General features: G+C 36.8%; 2 protein-coding genes across 9 annotated transcripts in view; one reads left to right on the plus strand and one right to left on the minus strand.

Annotated features, from left to right (window-relative positions):
• Positions 1-4,337: 4,337 nt before the first annotated feature.
• On the plus strand, positions 4,338-15,531 carry LOC149910029 (cytochrome b-c1 complex subunit Rieske, mitochondrial-like). The gene is made up of 4 exons (XM_090109875.1): positions 4,338-4,646; positions 4,731-4,874; positions 14,783-14,960; positions 15,145-15,531. The coding sequence occupies exons 1-4, from the start codon at positions 4,442-4,444 to the stop codon at positions 15,431-15,433; spliced, it is 816 nt and encodes a 271-aa protein (XP_089966001.1). The 5' UTR covers positions 4,338-4,441; the 3' UTR covers positions 15,434-15,531.
• Positions 15,532-18,284: 2,753 nt separating this feature from the next.
• spir (spire type actin nucleation factor) overlaps positions 18,285-27,291 on the minus strand; it is a 120,604-nt gene continuing 111,597 nt past the window's right edge. For 4 of the 8 annotated variants that reach the window (XM_090109887.1, XM_090109922.1, XM_090109924.1 and 1 more), the window contains 8 exons: positions 25,071-25,201; positions 23,555-23,663; positions 22,198-22,306; positions 21,932-22,076; positions 21,272-21,418; positions 21,091-21,192; positions 20,745-20,879; positions 18,285-20,282 (listed from right to left, as the gene is read on the minus strand). In XM_090109887.1, coding sequence (XP_089966013.1) covers positions 19,911-20,282; positions 20,745-20,879; positions 21,091-21,192; positions 21,272-21,418; positions 21,932-22,076; positions 22,198-22,306; positions 23,555-23,663; positions 25,071-25,201 — 1,250 coding nt within the window. In that variant the 3' untranslated portion in view covers positions 18,285-19,910. Of the gene's footprint in view, positions 20,283-20,744; positions 20,880-21,090; positions 21,193-21,271; positions 21,419-21,931; positions 22,077-22,197; positions 22,307-23,073; positions 23,155-23,554; positions 23,664-25,070; positions 25,202-27,291 lie in introns of all 8 variants that reach the window. The other 4 variants (XM_090109939.1, XM_090109914.1, XM_090109896.1 and 1 more) reach the window with 4 other exon arrangements.

A 27,291-nucleotide genomic window follows, 5' to 3' on the forward strand; every position in this document is an offset into this window, starting at 1 on the left:
TTTGTTAGACAAGTTTCTTGTCATCCCACCAGGATTATTATATTGTATAATAAAGTTATATACAACTATAAACGTAAAACGTTTAAGTACTCAACGAATGCTGAGAATACTGACTGTTGAGTTACATAGGATAGAGGATAAATAACGGAAAGTCAATCTTTCCAAACAAAAGCCTCTTATTATTAGATATTACTTGGAACCCCTACCCTTAACGAGAAAGCTCTGCCAAATGACTTCTCATTTCTTTGCTTTGAGGGGGGGGGGAGCAATAAATGAAATGCAGTACAGACTATACGGCTTTTAAAATATAAGTCTGGTAAGCGAACTAAACTTTGCTGGTTTAGTTCTTGCTATATCGCTATCCGTGTCTGCTTCTCGTGTTTACGGGTGAATTAAGTTTATCAATAGTCATAAATGCAATGCTATACAGAGGATATACCTACTGCATTTAAAACATGACAAAGTCTGGTAAGCGAACTAAACTTTGCTAGTTTAGTTCTTGCTATATCGCTGTCCGTGGCTGCCTCGCGTGTTTACGGATGAATAAAGTAATGTCCTGTCTTCGCATCCACAGCCGACTGTCATATACTGTCATAATCTTAACACAGATTCATTTGACATAGCTCCCCACGAGTTCAGTTCTTCATTTTTGCACTCGCACAACTGCGGACAACACAAGACCAATGCCTCCATTGGTAGCAGTTACAATCAAGGGCTAGCAAGGTAGGCTAGCCATATTACGGATTTTGGAACAACCGACTATATTTAGGGCAATTTTCTTTGTCCAGTGTAACGTTTAGACTGTCGAAGCATTCTTACGGAACAAAGATGGGATCAGATCTGCATCCTTAATGAAGTTAATCGAAAGGAGATACTTTCAGACGACGATAGTATTCAAAATCTACCATATTCCTGAACATAATAATGCATAGTTAAGCTTATAATCTCTCTTGCCATTATCCTGCAGCAGAATTCCTTGGCGATAATTTGTTCTCGTTAGAACGAGCGAGGGTTGTTACAATAATATGAGAAATCCTGTCAGTTACAGACCTGAACGACGCGATAGAGTACCGCTATTTCAGTAGTAGTAGCACCTAGAAGGGTGAAGGTATTCTGGAAAGCGGAACTGGAGGCCCGGTCAGCAGCACCAGCCAACTAATAGACAGTGTTCAGTGCCGCACCACTATAATCTGCAAAATGACTCTGACGGTATGAAAATGTGGAGTACATTTTCAAAATATCAAATGATATAGTTGGAATAAAAACCCTATTTGCCTCCGTCTACCCAAAAGTCATACGGAGTAGCTAGTAGTAGTTGTTTGTTTTAGAATAAGTACCTATAGTTAAAATCCTTTGTTACTGACTGGATAAAGGCTCTTTTCCTATCTGACGTTCATATAGCTGTTGACTGCCTAGTGTCATGTACAAACACTATTATTATAAATAAGTCACGTTATGTAGTCCCGAGGCTTTCGGTATATAAGTTCTGATGTAAATCATAATTATATCTTAAAACCGAATTGATTAGAAGTAACGTACTTGGCTGTAGTAATTGCAGTTTTGGGACACAGATAAGCTCCTTATCATTTTAGTCTCTTGAGTTCAGTATATTTTTGTTTTCAGTACAGAGTTTATGACCTATCAGTTTTAAATAAATAATTCATGCATTGTACTGAAAGTACTAGCCATGTTTAGATTATGATCGGTGGCGTTGGCTCTAAACATTAATAGATATCGCACGGTTTGGTTGGATGTTAAAAATCTGTATTATAATTAAAACGGTTTACCTGTTTTGATATTTTATTGCCTTATTCAAGGGGTGACCTTTTTAAATTTATTTCTGATCCCAAAAGTAAGGACCAAGGTCTCTTCTTGTCTGCTTGTAGCAGGTTGGGTTAAAACTGTGTGAGTCAGTGTTGCCAGCAAGACTAACATAAAATTTGCTAAATGGCTGTTAAAATTTTGCCAAAATTTTGCTAAAGGATTTATAATTAAGCTAAATATTTTGCTAAAAATTTTTTATGCTTCGTTGATAAGATATGTAACTTTAAACAATGGATTTTTGCAATCATTTCGCACTTACAGTACTTACAATAGGCCTTCATCGAATCATTTTCGACTGGCTGTAACCAATCCTTGAAATCCTGCATTTGCTCCCACTCTTCCCGGTAATGCTGACTGTATTTAGGTGGCATATTAACCACTAATCTATTGATAATGCACGTAGCACTGACGAGTGTACTGTTTAATTTGTAAGAACTTTTATTTACAAAGTAAACTAATAAAGTATATATTTTGTACTCCTGTTTAAATTTTCACAAGAAAAAGGAAGACCATGAATGATGTTTGTCTATGGTATATTACATTTCATTTGTAGGGGAATCCCCGAATTTAGAGCGTTTGACCTAAAGGCGGACCCACACGTTCGCTAAGCTTACGGCACATGCCTAACGTGTTGGCCCGCCTTAAAGATTACCTTTGTCTATGTTCTATGTTGGCATAGTGTTACCACCTATGTCTCATGAAATGTCGACTAAATTTACGTATGCAAGGTAGCAAAACTGTAGTTGGTTTCATGGTTTAACTTTTATTATATAACTATTTTATATGCTAAAAAATAAGCTATATGCTAGACAACAAATAAAAATGCTAAACAATGTAAAAATATGCTAAATTTAGCATAAATTATGCCAAATTGGCAACACTGGTGTGAGTTGAGACAGGTGGTAATTTTATGTTAAGATGATTCAATTGTGCTTCTGCAGAGTTCTAATTGAATAAATAAAGGTTTGAGTTTGAGGTATTTTTGCCTCGTCGGGATCAGCTTTTGCTTCATTTTGTAAGTAACATCTAAATGCTTAATTGAAAGTCGTTACTGGCGCTTTCGCAGATTTACGCTTAAGATAGTGGAAATTGTAGTAACTTTAACTTTTCAAGCCCAAAAGGTTAACTAAGGTACACTTGAACCAATCTCATAAGTTGTAATACTTTTAATCATTATGATTAACTTTTTGGTTCTTATTTGATTAACTTTTCATCTGGGATTGTTAATATATTATATAATATAAAAATTTGTGTGATTTATTGGTAGGTATACTATCTGCACACCTTACTCTTTCAAATAAAGAAATAAGTAATTACTTATGTTTTCAAATTCACATTGGCGTCCATATATTCTACACCAGGTGGGTAACAAACGGGTCTCAATAAGTAAGCTTCAAATTACGGTCAAGTGTTTAATAGCTGTGTTTTACCTGAAAATAAAACACATATTAAATACTTACCTATATTTTGAAGCTTACACTTAACGTCCACCTGTTGTGGATTTCGACTCAATGAAAAAACATCCAGCGCCCGCACATTATCGAGCGCCCCGCCACCTGCCCCCCTAGTCAAGTGGCTTTCTGTTAGCGTAGCGTTCAATAGAATAGACTACGAATGTATGAGATTGACGTAAGCTGTAGCTACGTTTATCTACAGCTTACGTCAATCTCATACATTCGTAGTCTATTCTATTGAACGCTACGCTAACAGAAAGCCACTTGACTAGGGGGGCTTGTGGAGAGGTGTGCGAGAGAGATAGCATATATACAACGGAAAGAGAGGGAAAAATAGGCGGAAAAAGCTAGGTGCCTTCTCAATAAGTAAGCTTCAAATATAGGTAAGTATTTAATATGTGTTTTATTTTCAGGTAAAACACAGCTATTATGTAGTTAACGAAATATAACCTTTGCGTATAGTTATTACATCTTTTATTACACCCGCACATAACAAGCCCCTACACAGTCAAGAAAGCCCATAATCTTTGATATATTTCTACATTTATAAATACAATCTCAAAAAAAAAATAGAAGGGGGTGTTTCTGCACCCCCCCCCCACTTTATAGGGGGTCTCCCCTTACCTCCCCCCTCCCTTCCCTTCCCTCCTCCCTAAATTCGTGCCGCAAGTTTCTAAAGAAATACCCTCATGGGTTTTATCCCACTGCGATTTTTTTTTTGTTTCAAAAATTATCTACCCTGGTGTATATACCACACTCACAGAGAGAATGGTCACGAACATGAATTTTAAATAAATGAATAGGAGTGGTTTCATTATTGTGACCTAAACGGAGACGGCAAATGGTGGAAACAGTAGGCTTGTCTATATTAGGGAAACGGAAAAATCAGGGCTTACGTGGAATTGAGGGCTGGATATCTCTATAAAATTTCCCTTTAGTTGAAAAATGTGGTTGAAATTTTTCATAATCAAAAATGGAAGAATCCAAGCTGACACTTAAATTTGTCATGTATGACATATAACAACAATGACAATTGACATTGACATTTGACAGTTAAATATCGCATTGAAATTTGTAACTTCAGTCTTCAACCTTGGAGATCTTTCCCATCTTTACGTAAAGATCGAAAGCAATTTTTATTGCGTATATCTTTTCAAACCAAAATGACTTCGGTAGTGCGCGCTGGACATTTAGCCCCCTATTTCAAAGCTACATCCAATGTCCTCACGAATGGACTCAAGCCCGTGGTAGCAGTCGCAACTCCTGCTGACAAATTGGTCGCCCAAGCTTTGCCCAACACTTCTACCGTGCAATCTTTACATGGTTCTTTACCGATTCAGAGCTTGAAAGTGAAACAAAGTAACAAATGTGAGTATAATTAAATATAACTAATATTATCTTTACAAACTAAATTGGTTTAAAATATTGTTACATAACACATGTCAATTTCAGTGCCAACCCAAGTTCGATTTGCGCATTCGGATGTCTCAATCCCCGACTTCTCGGCATATCGCCGTAAAGAGACCCTGGACCCGACGGTCAAGGCTGAAAAGCATATTGATGGCCGTCAATCGTTCACATATCTCATCGCTGGAGGTAAGCAAATCAATTTTGTGTCCCCGGCTTCGCCCGTGGTACCTACATGTTTAAACTATCCTATCTCTCAAGTTGGATTGAACTGCACATGGTGTGCGAATTTTATTATAATTCTTTCCATCGTGACGAAACTGCGAGATCGACTAGATGTTGTATTTGTATACGATTTCCTTCTCCCACTCCTGAGACTACACCGTTGATTTTGGATTTTGTGCAACCCAAAAGTGCCGCTGCTCTCGCAGAAACGAATGTTGCCTCTGATCCCTGATCAATTAAAGCACGAAGCATGTGTGTGTAACCGTTCTTCGCTTTAACCATAACTTGTGCTGTCGCTAACAATACTTGTTGATCGGGTTGTTCTCTAGAGATTAGAGAAGTGTGCTGTTGTAATGTTTTGTTCTGGTTGTGGTTGTTCATCTTCGTCCGTATGTGTCAGTCTAACCTTATGTAAAAGTGAATGATGTTTTCTTCCGCAAACTCGACATGGTTTCCTTTGTTTACATCGGTATACATTATGATTCGGTTGAAGGCAATTGTAACATAAATAATTCTTATTCACAAACTCTTGTCGCGCATCAACCGACTGATTCACAAATTCCTTGCAGTTGAATATGTAGTGCTCACTGTTGCAATAAGTACATGATACCGGTGAAACACGAACATGTGGTGTTTGATAAATATCCCGGCGGCCGTCTTCGACTGTGGCGTGATGTGACTTATAAGTTGAAGATTTCTCCCTAGTAGATGTTGTTACTGGCGTGACAAGTTCAAGTGTACGAAACTTAGCTTCAAGAAACTTCTTCAGTTCTAACCATGTAGATAGTTCATCACTTCCATCCTTGTGTGTAAGTTCCTCCCAGTCCTTTAACGACTCTGTATCCAACTTCTGCCCCACCAGAAATATTATTATAGGATCCCAAGAATCGGTGTTAATATTCAAATTATTAATCCGTCAGTCCTCGGATCACAGACACAATAGAAAATCTATTGTGTCACAATAGAAAATCTATTGTGTCACAATAGAAAATCTATTGTGTCTCGGCCCGATCGGGCCGCTCGGTGGTCAATGGGTTAAGGCTCTGTATGCACTCTGTTGTTGTATCTAATATTGCTTTAATTTGACTTGCAGACTGGTTCACTACTTTCTTTTGGTTAAATAATCTTTTTAAAATAGAAGTAACGATCATCTTTTTGTTTCCAAATCGTCCCTTTAATGTATCCCACGCTTGTTTATAATTCGACCCGGTAATAGGTATATTTCTTAACAACATCTCAGCTTCACCACAAACACTTGTTTTCAAATAATGTAATTTCTGTACATCCCCTAATGAAGTGTCATGAACGAGCGCTTTAAATAAATCTTGATAAGTGGGCCAGTCTTCATGAAAAAGTTGGTAATTGTATCCTGGGTAACTTAGAAAACGATTGTTGACCTTCTACGCATGTTATTGACATATCACACGGCGGAGCGGGTTGATTCGGTTGTTTCAATTTAATTAATAAATCCCGTAAATCGGCTTCTAAGTTGAGATACAAATCTTCATATAAATAATATTCTTCGTTCAGGAAGTATGTCAATATTCCCTTCTGTTCCCGTGGCGTACACTTAACAAGACCGTTGTGAGCTTGCTTAAACGATGCCCAATACTCTTAAATCGTCTGCAATCGCGCTGTGATATAACCTTCCGTTAATCGCTGCTTAGGACACTTCTTTAAGTTCGTTTGTGTTTTTTGTAAAGTACTAGCTAAGTCTTCCAATGTACTTAAATATCCACTTTGTTCCACAGTAGGCGGCGACATTTTTTATATTCGTAAATAGTAAGTAAAATTTTCCAATAATCAATCTTCACAAATGTTATAAAACGTAATTATTCAATTCTAAGGGCGGCTTGCGCATCGTCGTTAAATACCGTTTAAAAGCGACGTAAACGCATTTAGTCTGCTAATTATAATTAGCGTCTTGCACAACAAAAATTTTGGCGCTAATCACGTTTATCGAACTGTCAAAGTTAAATACCCATTACCCAAAGATGGCTATTTAGCGTCGCTAAATACGTTTAGTAGTCAATCGCGCGTCATCATTTTGAGGTTATAGAAGTTTACTATTATTTTATAAAAGATTTAAGAGTTCGGTAGGAAGTTTGTAAGATAGATTTGTGGGAATTGTATTATGACGACGATGAGGAGATTATAGAATATATCAACAGACCGAGGGAATTGTTTGAGAGAGCAGACTTATTTGGAATGTATTCGGACGACAAATTCTTCAGAAGGTTTCGTCTAACGAAAGAAACCACTACAATTTTGTAACAGCAAATAGCCCCACATTTAAAAACCAGCAACAAGTAAGGAAATGTACTTATTATTAATGAAAGCTCGTCGGTCCATTTCACGAATTTTTTTTTTAAGAAATGCAACCATTTTGCTCTAAGTCAAGTGTACAACATGGGTACAACGCACGAAAACGTAAAAAGGAACGCAAGAAACTGCTTTACCGACTCCCTAACTACGATTAGTTAAATTACCATCCAAACGGACATGGGCAAGACCTTTTTAATTGTATTTAGGCTAAACATATTTAGCAAGATAAACGCATAAATAACTAAATTTTGTTTAGACCAAATGTTGCGCAAGCCGCCCTAACTTGTTTACAACTTGTAAAAACTGCACAATACCGATGCGAAGAACACCCGTGTTATCAGGAATGTCGTCTTTTGTCTTCGCTGGTCGAGCTCGCTAATCCCTCCATTCAATATAATCCGGCATCGATGGTCCATATTATGTTTATTGTGTTAAGGTTCAAATTAGCTCAGCAGAGGGATATTGAAGAAAAAATACGTGTATTCACTTTGACTGTTTATTTCATACTGGATTTAAATTAATCATATCTCTTAATACACAACAAAAATTCAATGTTTTGTAAATACGCTTGAACAGGTTTTCATCCGAAGATTCTTACAAAGTTGCATTTAAAATATTTATAAATACAAAATATTATATTTCTCAAATAGTAGATTATGAAATAACAAGCATACAAAAATTTATAGCTAAAAGCCAATCAAATAAAGCTACTCTAAGCCAATTGGAGACAAATCCAACAAACCCAAAATCTATCACAATTTTCTCTATTAGATAATTAATGAAAAACCAATGTTTTAGTGAATATAGTGATTACATAATACATACCTGTTAAAATAATATCACAATAATTTTTTTGGGTTTTGAACCCCTAAAAGGAAATTGGAAATATAAATCTTAGGCGTTGGGATGGCATGTTTCTGTCCTCCAGCGAATCAAACTCAATTTTGATTATAGAAGGGGATGTTGAATGTGTATTTACTTGAACATCACAGGAATTGCTACATTAGGTGATAGTGAGAAAAGAAGGTCCTGTAATTAATAAAGACTTTTAGCAGGGAGAAAAAAAATCTATCTTTAAAATAAGAAAAAAAAATCATTGACATGGAAAAACTCCAGCGCATTAAATATTTGTATTTTGCATACTCCATGACTTAGGATATTATTAGTATACATTGGCAAGCTATAGAGCGCCCCGGGTGTCACATCTTTCAGTTGTGCCAATCGTTACCAAGTTTATTGTAAATACTTATATCTATACTTATATTATAAAGCTGAAGAGTTTGTTTGTTTGTACGCGCTAATCTCAGCCAGAGGCGGCTCGCCAAATAAATAATTATAATAAAATCATACTCCTTAATTTAATTATTAACATAAATTATTACTATTTAAAATCAATCGTAATCTTTAAAACTACTGTTAATACCAATGAATATATCCATCATTCCATCATCCCATACACCTGTATAATAGTCCCGTTTTCTTATGGGCATGCTTGTATGGAAAGGTATTCATTTTTGAGTAAAGCAACGAAATTTGGTTCGAATGTTGTACTCGTCCACCTAAGCCCAAATCGCCTGGTAGCCAGTGTCTGCTCCCCGGCAGAATGGAGGGAGGGGGGGTTATAGAACAGAGCGCCCGGCGTCTGTTGGTCAATGCAAGTGCGACATCTTAATGCCTTTTTATTATTTTTGCACGCCTCATAAGCGAAGCGTTGAGGTAGGTACTACTGTCACTTCGCGCAAAACATCTGATTTTTCAAACTTAAAATGTCTTTATGTATCATACATTGCACTTGTAAGATAATACATACACACACATATTAAGAAAAAACACAATTTTTAACATTCATGATATTTTTGATGTCATTTTTGTTATTTAAACTAGTTAAAAAACAGTTTAAAAAAGTTCTGTCTTGGACGTCCGTGTGTCTGTATGTGCGGAGGATTTTCTTGTTAACACGATAGCGACCGAAATACTTTACTAATCGAGTCTTTTTTTTTCTCTTATGCTTGAGTATGCTCAGGAATAGAACCCTTTCATTTTTCAGAGTCTGATTCGATGTGGTTTAATTGTTATTAAATAAACAAAAATAATACTTAATTAATAAATAATTATTAAAAAAAATTATGAGGCGTGCACTTTTGGATTTTCCAAATTATTAATGGTTTCTTCTGCTACTCTCAATTTCCGGGTTAATTCGCGGTAAAATAATATAAATGCTGACAACACTGATCATTTATAATTAATTTTTTGTAAAAAAAATGACCAAGTTTAGTCAAAATTTATAGTTTTCTGACTAGAAATGATGATCCTTATTATCCAAGTTTCCACCTTGGTCAGAAAAATTAACATTTTTAATAAAAAAAATAATGAAATGTTTTTATTATTTTTTTATTTAATTTGTGTGTGCGTGTGTGTGTAGAGGGGGGTATTATAAGATTATGGGTCCCAATTTCGCTAATCTGACGATTTGAGCGCAATCATAAAGAATGGTGGATTTTATCATTTTCTATCGGGTCCTCTGAGCGCACTCACAAATACGAACTGCCCCTGTAGTCTCGACACATTAATCGACATCGATCTCGACCGAAATCGGTCGGTAACTAACGATGTTCAGTAACTATAGTATGGACCTAAAAAATTTTGTGTTGTTTTTCCAAGAAATTTACCCTGATAATATTATCAAACCATGTTATCCATACACATATATTAATCCTTATCCCATTAAATGATGTTTTATTATAGACTGTTTCAATACCAGCAAAATACTTTTTAAATTTAAAAAATTGGATATTCCATTCAAAAGATATAACGAATTTTTAAAAGTGTCAATCTACAGAAAATAGTAGGTATACTGTTTAAGGTGATGAATTAATTTTTCTAACATTTACGGCCCTTTTTAAACCTTCGTAATTTTTATATTATTAAAGTTGTCGTGATGAAAATTCTTGACAAGAAAGTTCAATAGTAACACAATACGTCTACCGTTTTAGAAACATGATTCCATGATATTTTCTCGATAGAAAAAAAATACAAAGTTCTCATTGTTATTTTTTTTTAATCTCTGGCATCTTCAAAATAACAAACGTAAAGTTACGACTTTTTGGATATTAACTATAAAATATACAACCTATACGTCTACCGATTTAGAATTTTGAAATATGCGATGGTTTTGAAATAAACAAGAAATACTTGAAATTAGCGCGCGACCAGCCAATATAGCGAGAGCCGCCCTGCACCTTCCTACCCCGATCGCTGCACGAGTCATTCCCGCTACGGCCGTCACACGGGGAACTTGTGTCGCTCGCGCAATCGTAACAAAGGGTGACAACACGATAAGACAAATGGGGACAATAAAGAAAATAAGAAGAAGAAACATAAAGGTTGGAGGAAAAAGAATGCTTACAATTGGAACAAATTAATGAAGTAAGTTGGTTTTATTTTAAATTTGATGATAATTGTATTATAGACGATGTTTGATATGTACCCCTGTTTTAAGTACATAACGAATGTGTAAGGTTGTTTCATTTATAGCATAGATAATCTTTTCAGAAATCCGGAATCCAGAAGGAAAATAAACCCACTGATTGTTCACAATGTGAACCCACTCCTTCGTAAGTACCTTTAATCAGTCAAAAATGTATGTTATCAACGCTCTACTGCTTTTATCGCATGATTCCATTTTTAACAAAAAGCAACAAAGTGCAAAGAAATAAAAAATCATGGTGAACTTAGTGGAAGTATGGCGGACGTAATATGGAACAGGAGCTCATTGGAGTAGTATTATATTTAAAAAAAATACGAAAAAATTTCAAGAATTACATTTCTTAGTAGGTGGTAGATAAGTATGTTGTATAAAGAATTTGATGTTGATATTTATTTCATTTATACTTACTACACCTGTGCGGGAAATTGCTTAGTACTAAAACAGGTTTATATTCATATTTACATAGTAATGTGAGTTTTCATTTCGAAAAATTTTGTGTAAGTATATTAAATTGAGTTCCTGGGTGATCTGGAAACACAATTGGGCCCGGAAGATGGCGCTGCAGTCACTCCTCCTAATCACATGAACCGATTTGGATGAATATTTGTGTGCACATTTCATTGTTGTGAGATGAATGATGATTGGTTGATTCGTGTTCACATTAGCTAATATTATGTTTTTTTGTTGTTAGAAAGTAAACTTAATTTAATGTTTATAATACATTATTATTGGTATAAATAAGCCAGTGTTCGTCTCACATTGCTGTACCTGCCTACCTACCCTACCAGGGCCTAACTTTGTTCTGGCTATTTTATTTTGATTATTTGTAATGAATAATTAGAATTATTATAATAGAGTGCAAAAAATAAATACATGCGTCAATATATTTTGTGTTTTTTTTTAAACAATATTTTTATTTAAAAAAATATCATTCCGACCGCGGCTTTGCCCGCGTGGAATTAGGTTATATCGTGAATCATGTTTTATCCCACAGAAGTGTTCAGTTCGGATAAAAAGTATCCTATGTGTAAATCCAGGCAATTAGCTATATTTTATCAAAATTGGTAATGTAGTCCTGACGTGATTAAGTAACAACTAACAAAAAAATATACAAATTAACATCCAAAGTTTCGCATCAGTTTTACTGTATTAGTGATATCTTCCACTCTTGACTTTGACTGAGAAGAATTAGGGTTTATAACTTCTTTCAGAAATAGTACCTTTCATTTCTGGGCATGATGTAATATCTACGTCAGCATCAAATTCTATCTAAATCAATTCAGTAGTCCGCGTTATTGAGTACCATTTCATTTTTTCAGAGTAACAATATTTTTTGTTATTTTAAAGATTATTTATAACCTGTATTATTTTGTAATAAAGTAAACATTACGAAATAATAATAATTATTAATAATGTCTAAGTAGTTGTTAAAAAGAAGATTATTTGTTTATAAGCATGAAAATAAAACCAATGAATCAACAATTAAATAAATGTATAACAATATTATAACTGTATGACGACTCCATACATGATTGTCCCGAGTCGGCCAGCGGCAGCGCGGCGAGTTTGCAAGAATGACTTCGCGCACACCCGCGTTCGCGATAGCGAGCTATTAGACTCCGCCCGCCAGGCAGTGGATTTTTTTTTGTGTATCGTCTTAATACAATGAGCAGGCGTACCGCGTAGTGCGGGACGGGGTGAAGGTGATTTTCATGTGATTAAAAATTAATTATTAAACCTATAGTCCGACCTATAGTAGACTTTTCACTGTCACGATATCGCTATCTATGTGGGTGAAACCGCAGGGCATTGCTAGTGTTTTTATATAGTTAAAGCTATTAGTTTTAGTTTAGTAATATTTTGTTATTTGTGAAGTGCAATAAAATTCTAACCAAAAGACTCTAAAAGCTCTACAAGATAATTCTGCTCAATTCGAAGCCTTTCTAGAAATCTTTAAGACATTATAGAAACGGACGGAAGCGGTTCACGGGTAATTATTTATGTGTTAAATATAAATATTTATCTATAAATTTTATAATTTACAGATGAACAAGTTAATAGAATTATGTTGATGAGAGATGATGGTTTTGAGCCAAATTTTCAACTACGCTGTTATATAAACTGTTAAATTAATTTTTTCTAATAATTTTTTTTCTTAATTCGATCGTTTTTTATTTGTATTCTTCTGTATAATTTTATTAGCCTAGAAGTTCACAAAAAATTAATCGAATATGAATGCAATAATTTAGGCTGAATAGATGCAGACAGCAGTACACTACATATTTTAATATTTATTTAATATAATATAAGAGGTTTCTTAACATTTTCAATAAAATTTTGAAACCATCTTAAAAATAAAACATTATTTGTTTATTTTATTTTAATTGCAATAACATTAAATAAGAGAAAACAATATTGCGTTAAATCATGTAGCATCGGAAGTTTGAAATATCTTTTTTATTATAAAATTATAATCTTATCTTATATGTAAAAATGAATCGCAAAATGTGTTGGTAAGCGCATAACTCGAGAACGGCTGAACCGATTTAGATAATTCTTTTTTTATTATATTCCTTGAAGTACGAGGATGGTTTTTATGTAGAGAAACCGTAAATATGTACCACGGGCGAAGCCGGGGCGGACCGCTAGTACATATATAAAAATGAATCGCAAAATGTGTTGGTAAGCGCATAACTCGAGAACGGCTGAACCGATTTCGACAATTCTTTTTTTATTATATTCTTTGAAGTACGAGGATGGTTCTTATATAGAGAAAACGTAAATATTATGTACCACGGGCGAAGCCGGGGCGGACCGCTAGTAATCTATAATTTTTCCGACATTATCAACCGTATCTACAAATCCACACAAACCATTCATCATTATTGTGCCTCGTTTTTGTAGACGGACGCTATGTCGAGCGATTCCAGTGACGACGTAAAAGTAGGAAGTACTGGATTCATTCATATATTGAAAGAAACATAAATTGTAGTTTTTATAGCCGCACGAGAACTACAACATGATGATAAGAATTTTTTATCTTTCTACCGAAGAGATACCTACGCGCGAAACGCGACGCAAAAGCGACCAATTAAACTAGTCGCGGACGTGGAGGATACCGGTAGCGTAATGGGAGAAGGGCCTTCGAGATCTTGTCGAGATCAAACGTCGGTATCATAACGATTGACAATGTCAAAGAATAATTTGTTTTGACAATATTCGAATGTGTTGCAAAGAAATGATTTTCCAAGTCCATGAAATCTATATTTTATTTATTTTTCATATATCTACGGGATTGAAATAATGATGTTATTAATTTAGATAAAAATGCATTACTACAAGGCTATTATCATATAAATATTTTGGCGCATTACGGAAAGTTTTGTGAAGAATAAAAATTATAAACAAATATGTATCCATTGTATACTTCCATCAAATTAGGGAGAGGTATTAAGCGACATCATTTTCATTGCTGATTCAGCAATAATCTATAGTCCCGTCTTCAGCAATGCTGAAGACGGGACTATAAATTAGTTGTCGATAATTACCGACTAATGTGTCGAAACTACGCCTACAGCTCTGGTTTTACTGTTGTATTTTAATTTTTAAATTGTAATGTAAATAATGTCTCAAATCTGTAATGCCCCTCTTGGGCTCCCCTATTAATAGACTAATCTTTACCATACCACTAATTAAAATTGGAGTGTCTGTTTTTAATATTAAAATTACCGCTTTTTACTAAATGCGTATGGATATAAACACGGTACATGTACCAAATTTATAATTTTTAAGTTTTTTGTCCGTCTGTCTGTTTGTTCTGGCTTAACCGATCCGGCTCAAACGGCTGGACCGATCTTGACGGGTCCTTTACTGAAAAGTAGCTGATATAGCAATAACTAAGGCTACTTTTTATTCTGATATTTACAGGAACATAAGGATAAAATCAAAAACTCAATTACGCGTGTGAAACCGCTGGACACAGCTAGGCCCAGATAAAAGTAATGCCTCTTATTTGAAATAATTACATTATAATATTATAGATTATTTATATAATTTTCAGCGGGAAGCGTGGCCGGAGCTTACGCCGCCAAGTCTGTAGTGACGCAATTCGTGTCTTCGATGGCGGCCGCAGCCGACGTCTTGGCCTTGGCTAAGATCGAAATCAAACTCGCCGAGATCCCCGAGGGCAAATCCGTCACGTTCAAATGGCGCGGAAAACCTCTTTTCATTCGTCACAGGTGAGCAATTTTTCATTCGGATAGTCGACGCGAGCGAGATCGCGGACACAAAGTAAATAAAAATATATTTATTTGCTCAAATGTGGTTCACAAGTTATTAGTTTATGGAAAGTACAGCACAGTCGCCATTTATACTGGCATGCAAACATAATTTGACAGTAACGATGTGTGTGTACGCTCGCAGGACGGCCAAGGAGATCGCGGCGGAGAAGGCGGTGCCGCTGCAGGAGCTGCGCGACCCCGAGGCGGACGAGGCGCGCACCACGCAGCCCGAGTGGCTCGTGGTGATCGGCGTGTGCACGCACCTGGGCTGCGTGCCCATCGCCAACGCGGGCGACTTCGGCGGCTACTACTGCCCGTGCCACGGCTCGCACTACGACGCGTCGGGCCGCATCCGCAAGGGCCCGGCGCCGCTCAACCTCGAGGTGCCGCCGCACACCTTCAACGACGAGGGCCTACTCGTCGTGGGCTAGCCTCGTTGTCGCCGCTACCTAACTTATTAGCCAATTTATTTAAGTGTATCTATGTGTTATTGATAGAATCGAACGATCAATAAAATTTATGAAACGAAGTAATTTTTTTCCTTCAACTTCCTTGTTTTATTTTAAGTTAGATTATTTATTTTTAATGATGATCACGATGATACAATTGGATCGAGTAACCATCGGAGCCGCTGGTGATCGGTCGTCATAGAAATCTTTGGGGGAGGCCTATATCCTGCAGTGGACGTCCTGAAAGGCTGGAATGATGAATGATGATGATTTAATGATCAAAAAAAAATCAAAAATAAAGTTTTTGTTAAAAAATCAAACAAAGTTAAGAGGCCGTATCGATTTTATAGTGATTTTGACTTGTTTCTGTATAAAATTTAAAATTCTGTAAAAAAATACATATAGACTACAAGCCGGCATAGGAAAAAAATATGGGTCAATTGAACCACCAGGGGACATATCTAGAACGACAGAAGAGCATAAAATAATAAGATTCATCACTATGCCGTCACTTGTAAGCTGTCCAACTGAGTGCAGATGAGAATTCAAAAGTACAGGTAGACTCGGTAAATTTTGGTCATATATTTTTATACGGCATTCTTACCCATCGATAGATCCATTAAAAATAATAAGAAACCGCTCAGTGCCGTACAAAAATGGTGGTCCACAAAGTCGGAATTTTTACTTAATTTTCGAGAGTTACCGGGGGTAAATTTGGTCATTTGACCATGTACGGCATCTGTGTCATACTATTGCTATACTGCTTTTAATCCATTATTCCGCAACGCCGTACAAAAATCATGGGGACAAGGGGAAAAAATCGAGAGTTGCAATCCCCTCTCTTTTACCACTCCATTTGACACAACACGAAATAAATTTATTTTTAAAGTATTTATGCATAGATAATATTTTTTCATGTGCCGTACATTTTCGTTGGTTCAAAGGGGAAAAATCTGAAAAAGAAAAAGTCCGAAAAGATTATAACATAACAGGGATATGAAAGATCTTGCTTGGCAACAAAATGCTCTAGGCGATAAAATGAACATGATAAAACTTTTTACAAAATAAACATAATTATTTATTTCATAACTATTGTTATTACATATATAGTCCATTGAAATGTTACATTTTTTAGGCCTAATCTTGCGTTTTTAGAGGACGTAATTTTATTTTTTTGATATGTAGGGGGGGTCAGTGTGAAGCTAAAACCAAGTTTGTGGGGTGTCATCTTGAAAATAGCTGTTGAAATGGTTTTTACGATATATCTCTTAAACTATTTATCCGATAATTTTTTTTAACATTATTTGTTGTAAATTAAATTCTCTACAACTTTTGTCCAGTATGTGGCCGGTCTTATAGCATCAGGAAGGAAAACCCGACTTATTGTTATACATAAAGTAGATTACTTTTCTTGAACTTTTGAAGATTTTTTAGTAGTGTCCCTGATAATTATTATTAAGTACTTATAATTGAAATTAGTCTTCATACATTATTTGAGTTAGGTACCTACGATACGACATGGGTACGACACTTAACTGCTAATGATATTGTTACAGTCTTTAAGAGGCTTAATTTAAAAAATACTTGTGATCTTAGGGGAATGTCCGTAAATTTTGTTAATAATATTAAATATTAAAGCTAAATTGTTCGCAATATTTTCTAAGTGTTGCAGTTGTGACTATGGTACATTTCCTAATTTCCTAGCTTAGTAAAGTTATACCTCTATTTAAGAAAGGCGATCAAGAAGACTAACAACTATAGACCTATCTCGATTTTACCAACATAAAGCGTGCAACGTCAAAGTGTATCTATGTAAAAACATATGGTTTTTAAATAAATATATTTTACATTTTCTTCAAATAGGCCTTAAACTAGTATCTTCTATACCATATAATCCGTAAAATAAATCTTTATTATAGAGTACACATGGGCCTCGATCAACATCTACGAAAAATTGTCCGTCTATCGAGTGAACAAGCAGTTATAACTTTCTAAAAGTAAGACCCAAAGATGTTTTATTTAAGACATGAATTTTAGGTAAGAAAATAGTTTCATTGGTAATCTATACATATACTAATATTATAAAGCTGAGGAGTTTGATTGTTTGAACGCGCTTATCTCGGGAACTATACCTACTGGTCTGATTTGAAAAATTATTTCGGTGTTAGCTAGTCCATTTTATCGAGGATGGCTATAGGCTAAAAAATCAAGTATTGTGTGAAAAATAGATGCGAAGAACAAAATTAAATAGATTCCTAAAAATTTGAAGATCAGAGACAGAGACACCTTTCTTTGCATAGATTACTCATTACTGTACGGGGATTTGCTGGCTATATGCGCAGCCTTGAGTACTGCAGGTAGCTACTAGGATATATAGGTATTATCATATTATATGTTCAAAGAAAATATAGACATTTAAGGGTGCTTTTCTACCAATAATGTGCGAGGCGCGAGCATGAGTAGCGAGGAATGTGTTTGTAACTAACCAAAAGTATCACTACAAACGCTAAACGCTTCAAACTTCAAACTTAACAAAGCGATATGATTGGTTATTAATTACAAACACATCTCTCGCTTCACATCCTAGCACATTATTGGTGGAAAAGCACCCTTAATCTCATAAGACGCTTCCTTTTTAGGGCTGATTTTTCAATCCTTGGTTAAAACTTATTCGTCGAATAATGTATAAAACTACCATTTTAAAAACGTATTCTAATTGCCCGTATTTGACAGTTTACGTGACATTTTAATATTATCGTGTAATGCTTTGTTGGACGGATAAGTTTTATCCAAGCATTGAAAAATCGGCCCTTAGGGTAATAAAACAAAGGAATAATTTGTAATTGTTTTATTTATTTCTGTTATATATTCTTTTTTTTTTCTTTAGGTTTGCTTTTAATTTTTACAACCTATGTAACATCTAATATAGACTACTAAAATTTACATACATTTACAAGATTATCAACTGGGAATTCGGTAAGTATGCATAACAGTATTAGACATTTCAAATATTATGTATTATATAATTTTGATATATTTCTTAAAGGAAAAAATAAAATTAGGCCAAAATGTGGTATTATATGTATAATAAGATAAATTATTATTCAAAAAGGTTAGATTTGTTGTAACTGTGTTTCTTTGTATAATGTGCATAGTGTAAATTAGAAGTTGGCAAGACACAGCTAAATAGTTTAGAATTCTAGTGGAGCTCGAGTCCCAGTTCAAAAAAAGCCGTAATAGTGAGTTTAATTAGATACAGTTTGGTACACCATACAATTATTAACAATCGAACCTAAGAATATCTAACCAATGCAGGAGGTTTTTTTTTATATTTACATGGTTGTGGAGCGCGCTTACATATTTGGCAAAATAATTTAATTTATTCTAAATAAAACTAAGGAATGATGAAATAGGATATAACCTCATTTCAGTTAATCAGACCCGATGTTGGCACCATGTTTCCATATATTAGTTTTTTCATTAGAGATGAATTTTATACGATCACTTTACTTTGGTTGTGGCTTTGTGAACATTAAAAACTGATTATAATAAATAAAAAAAAAAGTTTAGCATGTATTTAACACTTAGTCGGCATGTTTTGAAGTCAAATCAATTGTTGTCATCTTATAAAAATTATTAAAGTTGCGAGTTTTATGATGTTGATGTAAGTATGATCACTTTAAACTTATAAAAATCTTTTGATATAAAGGGCCAACGAATCACGCTTCGATAAAGATACTTGTCACTTTCCATGAGAAACTTTAAAAGTAACAGTATCTTAGAAATGAAATATATAGGTATATATATGTATAGGAAAACGTAGAGCCAACATTTACCAGCTCCATTTAAACTAAAGATATATAGATAAATAATTCCAATCGAAATATACCTAAGCCTGACACTAGCCCAGTCTGTCGAGAATTACGTCAATAATATCGAGTCCTCAACGATCAGCTGGCGTGCGTGTGTGCGTGTGTGTGTGTGTGTGTGTACGGGCGCACGTGCGCACGGCGCAGGCGTATGGCACACGGGTGACGCGCGGAACCATGATTGCGTTGGATACGCGCTCACGCTTCCTCCGAGGTCAAGTATTCACAATTTTTCTATTCAGATTAAATATTATTTCATAAGTCAAACAGTCAAGTCGACGCGTGTGCCGACTCGAGTACGCGTAGAGAAACGGATCGAATTATAAGTCTCAACATTCATATACGATTCTTCACACGATAACATTCATAGCGTTTTAACATTTTGAACACAGATTATTACGATTCACATTTAAATTGTAGACATAAAATTTAAAAATTCTATTCAGAAAAATATATCATAAATATATTTTATTACACGGGGACAAAATACGGATTCACTTTAAAGTTCATCATCACATTTAACACGGTCGAGCGTCTCAGAGTTCACGTTCGCGGAGTGCTTTGTGCGATAGACGGGCGCCGGGTCGCGGCTAGCAGTCGGCCGCGTAGACCGGCGCCAGGTCGAGCGTGAGGTGCCGCAGCGCGCGGTCCCGCGACGCCGAGCGCGACGCGCGCGACGACTTGATGATCTGCAGCACCATCGCCTTGCAGTCGTGGCACACGGCCATCTGCACGCCGCGCAGGCGCTCGGCCGCCGCGCCGCGCCGCGCCGGCGGCCCGTCCACGCTGCGCGACATGGCGCCCGGCGGCACGGACAGCGGCTCGCAGAAGCCCAGCGCCGAGCCGCCGCGCGAGCCGGGCGCCGACGCCGCGCCCGCGCCCGCCGCGCCCGCCGCCCCGCTCGCGCGCCGCGCCGCCGCCGGGCTGCTGGGCGCGCTGCCCACGCTGTTCTCCACCGCCCCCTGCAACGCAAAACCACCGTCGATTTAAATTAATGTCAGTCAATATCAGACTTTCCCCTTATTCCGATACTTGGATTTTCAACTTTCGTCACCTACACAAAACACAACCATCGTAATAGGTTTATGACAAAAAATGTTGGTAATTATTTTATTTCTACATTGAAGAAATTTACCAATTGAAAGGTGGAGGAGGTAGGAAAATTTGTACTCTGAATGTCTAGTGTTAACGTACCATTAGTTGCATAGAAAACGAATGGACGATAAGCGTTTTGCCATTTGTCCAGAGGCCCAGATATAAAGATTATAATTGACAGATCTGACGATATTTATTCGAGTTGAACGTGACGTTTATATATACCGCTCCGTATAGCTTCTCTGAATTTACTGGATCAGTTTAATATAAGTGATATCGCGACAATATTTTACAATTACAATAATGATTGAATCGAGGGAAGCACTCACGTGGTGGTCGGCGGACACGAGGCGCGCCATGAGCGAGCGCGGGAACGAGGAAGGCTCGTCGTCCGGCGACGGCAGCAGCGACGGGCTCAGCAGCACCACCGGCACGTGCGCAAAGTGCTCCGTAGGGATGCGCATCTGCCAAGCGAGAGGCGGGTGTCGATTATTGTTATTAAGCTCGAATCTTTCGTTCCAATCTCTCTAGGTGCGTCTCGTTCTCGCACCTACGCGCGTACCGGCCCTCGTTCATTTTAAATTACGTCCAAATAAGTATCGGAGGCGAACGAGCGCGCGGAGATAATTGGAACATGTGGGGGTAGAAAACTTGGCGGTAAGTCGCGGGTCTCACCTTAGAACAGCATTTTTGACAGACAGTCTTTTTACATAGTTTACATTTTTGCCCCCAGGGTCCGAATATGCCGAATCTCGTCTTTAAGCACAGGAAACAAACCTGAAAAAAAAATATTTCTTAAAACATGTTTACAATCGACGGTATAGTTACGGTAGAGGAAAAATAGATTAAAGCGTACCCGTCTCTTCTCGACGTCCTCTTTGACGCGGCCCTCGACGGGGAGCACCTCGAGCTCCGCCTTGGTGAGCACGGAGCGGATGTGCACGATCTCCTCCAGCGTCAGCGACAGCCGCTCCTCGCTCATGATCGCCTCTTGCCATTGCTTCTGTAACGAATGGCGCATCTTCAATCGCAACTTTGACAATTTTGGGAGGACACGATCAACACGATAGCGAAATTATTACAAACATTTTAAGTTATAATATACTCGAACAGAAATCTCGCTCTGGTACCTTTTTTCCGACGTGTGAAAATATAGCCAATGAAAACATGCAGCCATGCACTATATCTCTATATTACTTTACCATTTAGTATATTTTCCATGTGTGAGAACTAGAACTACCAAACCGACCAAAAGCTAAACACAGTGAAGGACTATAATTGCAAACGGAACTTATTTTACAGCACTCAGTCATAGATATTTGCAGTTTCAACGCCCCTTCCGCCTTCGTTTAAGTCCCCCACTGAAACTGAACGATTTCCCATGCACGCTATATAATTTAGACTTCGTATACGAAAGTACCATTGTACCTCGAATCTCACCTCACTCAGTAAGATCGAGTACTCTCATACGGCGCGAGTCGGACGGCGTAGGCCGCTAAGCACTAGCTCTACTCACATGCGAGACGCACAGAGGGCTGCCACTAACCGACTTGATGAGCTCGTCCTGCAGCGAGGAGCGCGACCACGACAGCTCGGCCGCGCCCTCCGCCTCGCTGCTCGCCAGTGACGCGCCGCCGCCGCAAGACGCGCGCGATCCCGGCCTGGACAACATACGCTTTTATCAAATTTGCGACAATATCGGGATTAGAACTCTCATAAAGTCACGAACGTATAAACAATGATCGTACAATTCGTACATGGTGCAGAGTATTTGTTTAGTACCTGGAGTGGGGCAGCGACTGCGCGCCGTCGGTGGGCGGCACGGCGTGCGCCAGCGTGTGGCGCCGCATGGACGCGCGCCGCGACGGGCACTGCGTCGCCAGGTCGTACGCTGCAACGCGCCAAACGATAGTTGTTACTCGCACGTTTATGTATTCCGTTTTATATTATTATAGCATTGCGACACTTTTAACCCATTGAGCCCCGAACGGCCCGATCGGTCCACGACACAATAGATTTTCCATTGTGTCTGTGATTCCGGGGCCTGAGTTATTAAGGGATATAAAACAGCTTATAATACGGTACCTACATATTTTCAGAAATTATGATCGTAACTTTGATCAAATTGATGATCAAAATGATCTATAAGTAGGTACTAATATTAATAACATTATAAATGCGAAAGTAACTCTGTCTGTCAGTCTCTACTTCAAGCCTAAACCACTCAACCCATTTTTTATGAAATTTGGTAAGTATTTTGACTCTTATGAAAGGGCATATTTTTACTCCGGAAATCTAGGGAACGAATAAGGCGGTTTTTCCTATGTCCAATAGCAATCCCCTAGTAGTAAATATAAAAAATAGGGATCGGAAGTTATTTCGATTTCGAGTAGATCCTAAATTATGAACATTACTTAAAAAAATATTGCAATTGAAGTAGTAAATGTTCTACTGATAGCTTGCGATTAATTATAAAGCAACAAAACTTCATAAAAATGGTTCATGCCTTAACATAAAAAGCTGAAAAATAAAAAAAGTCGCAGGTGAATCCCAGAACTGACAGCTGAATAATAACATGTAAGTGTATGATGCGAAACACAAAGCGCCAATTGCAAGACTCATAGGAAGCTGATGACAGTGGCGAGACATGCAGCGTACATTCGAGAGTTTCGTCGCAGAACTGGTGGTACTCGTGGTGCGAGATGTGCGCGCGCGGCGGCGCCCGCGGCGGCTCCACCGCTGCGCCACGACCGGCCACGACCAGCCACGCCACACCACATGCACGCCAGCCGGCGTCACAGTCGTCGCGAGTTCGGGAAAAGGGCAAACTTTAGCAAGACTGATGCCCACCATAGTCCTAAATTTCAAATCTGTCCGAACCCAGGAATATGGTCGATATAAATATTTATATACCTACATGCGAATCGCCTATCGTGCCCCAAAAAAAAGTTAATAAATAAAGGTATACAATAATCGATTTTTTAAGAAATATACAATCCGCACCCATGCGAAAGCCTGCGTGTTTGTATTAATTAGCGCACTCGATCGTACTTTAATTACATTCCGATGCTATAATATATTAGACAACCGAGACGTAAGGCGGGTGAATACCCAGCAATGGATAAAATAATGTAGTCACCAGTTCTCTTCCAGGGCTTGGGCGGCTGACGCGGCGCGGAGAGACGCGGCAGCGGCAGCGGCCGCTCGGGGCTGGCGCACGGCTCCGTGTCCTCCTCGTCCTCGTCGTCCTTAGCGAAAAAACAACACACACGCTCAACATCAACAATCTTTTTAATCAATTTTGGAAGGACACATTTTATTATTATATTAATAAATTGTTAACCAGTTTTGTGTAATTCACACATAATTGCCATATTATTTATTAGCCGCAATCTCTGCAGTTGTTACATTGATAAGTGAAGCAATAAGGTTACATTATGGTTCATAAACCATAATTACGTTACGTAACCCGGCTACGCAATAACTGGACTCTATGCTGGGTTTTTTTTTACATGTCTTATAACTATAGCCCGAGCCGTGGTCCAAACGACTGTGGAAAAATTATTATGATTTTATTTTAATATTTCTTCATAATATTTATATTAATATGGCTTAGCAAAAATATTGATTTGTTAAATATACTGAAACGAATCGCGCCAGTACAAGGGCGAGCGGAGCAGAGCAGGCACCGCCGCGTCCGCATTGCATCACTCGCAGCGGAAGATCTAGGTCACAGCTTTCCGCGACAGAACTAGCTCCCTGCGGCTCGCACGCTTGCTTTCCATTTATCATATATGTATAGCAATTTTCTACGCTTAAATTGATATTATTAGTGTTTCTCTGTGTGTTTCCATCGATTCACGAATTGTTTGATAATCTTATTTACTTGGAGTCACTCGTTGTCAAAAACATTATTTTAATGCCGTCCATAAATTTTTTTCGTATCACAATGTAAGAATAGTTATAATTAAATCGAATAATACAAAATCACATTTTCCGCATCAGTGATGCGGACGTGTCGCGGCGATAATAGGATTTGTCTTGTGGCAATGGCTCGAAGTCAACGACACGCAGGAGACAAGTCACATGCGACACGCGATGTAAAACGCAAACTGGGTACTGCCACTTTACATAGATGAATACACATTAATAGGAAAAACTTCATTACCATAACGATGTAGATATAGCTATTTAAATTTTAATTATAGTACTGCTACTATCAGTACATCTATTTACTGTGTTAACAGCCTTATTGTAATAAGTTCAACGAGATTGTATGCTTGTATTTGAATAAATATTTTTTACTTTTTTTTACTTTATCAATATATTACACGCTTTATATTAGCTTCACCTGTATGTTTGTTTGTAACCGACTTCTTTGGGCGCGATTTTGACCCACTTTAAACGGCCAGATTTCGTTCAAACTTTGTAGATTTATTGAGGACCGATGACAATACACTAATTTGATAAAATTTTCTATTTTTTAGTTCGATTTTCTATAAAAAGCGTGTTTTTTATTTTTTTTTAACTATTATTATTTTTTATCAATAAACCACGTTGTTGGAATCACTAATCAGTGACACTTCGTTTAATTAACTTAACAGTAATGTTGCATGCTGTATTATTATTTCTCATACGATTAAACTTTTAGTTACCTCAAGATTATCAAAGTCAACTTTGATGAGCCTGCGCTGCGGCGGCGCGTGTGGCGTGACGTCCCCGCCGCCCGCGCGCCGCGCCTCCCCGCCGCCGCCCGGCCCGCTGCCGCTCACGCCTCCGCTTGTCGCTGTAAACACAGAACATTGTTCACATATCACAAAGAAGGTAAAACATGACTTCGGATCCGCACAGACAATGCGCAGTCGAACCTCTCGATCAGATTGGCCTTGATCTGACCGTTCTGGGCAAACTCTAAAGGCCTTTACTAAATGCCAATTTATTTACATTAATTGGTGATTAATTGGTATTTTGAATTTTTTTTTTTATTAGCAATATGACGTACGAAATTCCATATTATATAGTCCATTGAAATGTTACATTTTTTAGGCCTTGGGCACACCCCGGACACTCCATACAAAACACTACAAAATCATCGTTTTGACAGTCACACTGTAGAGACTGCAAATGTGTGTGTTAACGCTTTATGGTTGGCACATTTTTGACTAGCGTAAAAAAAAATACATCCGTAAACAGCACAATATCTAACCATTTTCTACGAAAAACGATAATCACAAATCCAAAATAATAAAATTACTTTAAGTCAATTTGATTAATGTTGTCAATCTTCGTTGCGTATCGTCCCTGTAGAAAAATATGGACCATTTTTAGACTGATCGTGCGGGGGAGGAAAGTGTTTAATTTTGGCGGGAGGCGGAGAGTGTCCGTTCTGTAGCGTTTAGCTACTATTATGTATTCTGTGCCTTGGGATTGCGTTTTATAGAGGACGCAATTTTATTTTTTTGATGTGTATGGTATATGTCGCCACCCTTGTCCCACGGCTGCCAACTTGAAAATAGCGGTTGACATGGTTTTTACGATATAACTCTTAAACTAATTAACTATCTGATAAAAAAAATAGTGAACATTATTTATTGCAAATTAAATTCTCTACAACTTTGGTCCAGCAAATTTTTGTCGTAGAACTATAAATAAAAAAGTTATAAGTGAAAATTTTCAGAAATAAGATATATTTATGTATATTTTTCAATAAACTTTTTTATCATTTTACGAAGAAATGATGTCAGACCATTTTTGTACATATGTATATTGTTTTTCGAGGAACAACTTTTACATACAACATTTTTTCATTAAGTCAATAGCTAAGGTTTTACAGCGCTCTGAAGTGAGTACTATTTTTCAGTGGGAACTATATTTTCTATCACCAAAATTTATATTTGTCATCAAGTTGTATCACCTAATAAATAGACCTATCACCACGAAATATTTTCGTTCTCAGATAAACAAAAATTGTTCCCAGGTATGAATTATCAAATTAATGTTAATATAATATGTGTAAAATAAGAGATCGAAAACAAATAAAATGATATTGCATTACATGACTATAAACTTCGTTCTTATAATAGCTCTGTGCTCAGAATGGTAGATCTGACACCAAATAAATTGATTATCGATCCCTGACTGCGATTCCGTTTTATTTGATATTTTGTCACCAATACAGTAGTAACATTAATTTATTTCGTTAAGATATTAAATTAATAGTATTCGTTACCAATTTAATACATCAATTTATAATTTTAATGAAAAAATGATCAAAGGGACGGAGACAAATTGGCGCGACAAGCTGATTATTCAGTGGTTATTATTTTTAAGAATAAATATTGATTATTTTAACTTTAATTAACTAAGTGTTTTATCTACTATTCTGCTAGCCATAAGCCAGCTATTTTAAACCAGCGCTGATTGTTCAGTGGTAATTATTTTAAACAATAAATATTGATTATTTTGACTTTAATTGTTTTATTTACTACTCTGCTAAAAATTTTATTTAAATATAATTTATACTACCAGTGGAAATTTAGAACCTTGGGACTCTAGTTAAGTAGCAGAATCTTTTGGTTGAAACGATGATGACAACCCTAATTTTTTATTTGAACTTAATGCAATTTTCTAGTAACATAATAATATGATTTATTGGTGATCTCTTTAAATTAGTTTATGTACTTAAATACTTATTATAATATTTGGACACTACTACCTACACCTATTATAATACATACAAAAACATTTATTTGGTACTAGACCTTATATCTCAGGATTTTAGGTGATTTATTGTGGAACTGATTTTGCATTGTTTGGTGACTACATTTTGGTGACAGATCTACTATTTTGAGGACAAACCCTATTATTTAAGAAACA

The sequence above is a fragment of the Colias eurytheme genome, chromosome 2 (genome assembly GCF_061535395.1).
Source record: "Colias eurytheme isolate Ceu_HAF_F1 chromosome 2, ilColEury1 Martin Lab GWU primary, whole genome shotgun sequence".
In the NCBI taxonomy this organism is placed as follows: Eukaryota; Metazoa; Arthropoda; class Insecta; order Lepidoptera; family Pieridae; genus Colias; species Colias eurytheme.

Bases quoted from the DNA above. Each gene is read 5' to 3' on its own strand.
- LOC149910029 (XM_090109875.1), top strand. From the start codon at position 4,442: ATGACTTCGGTAGTGCGCGCTGGACATTTAGCCCCCTATTTCAAAGCT. The intron at 4,875-14,782 runs GTAAGCAAATCA...TATAATTTTCAG, and splicing joins CACATATCTCATCGCTGGAG to CGGGAAGCGTGGCCGGAGCT. The intron at 14,961-15,144 runs GTGAGCAATTTT...GTACGCTCGCAG, and splicing joins CCTCTTTTCATTCGTCACAG to GACGGCCAAGGAGATCGCGG.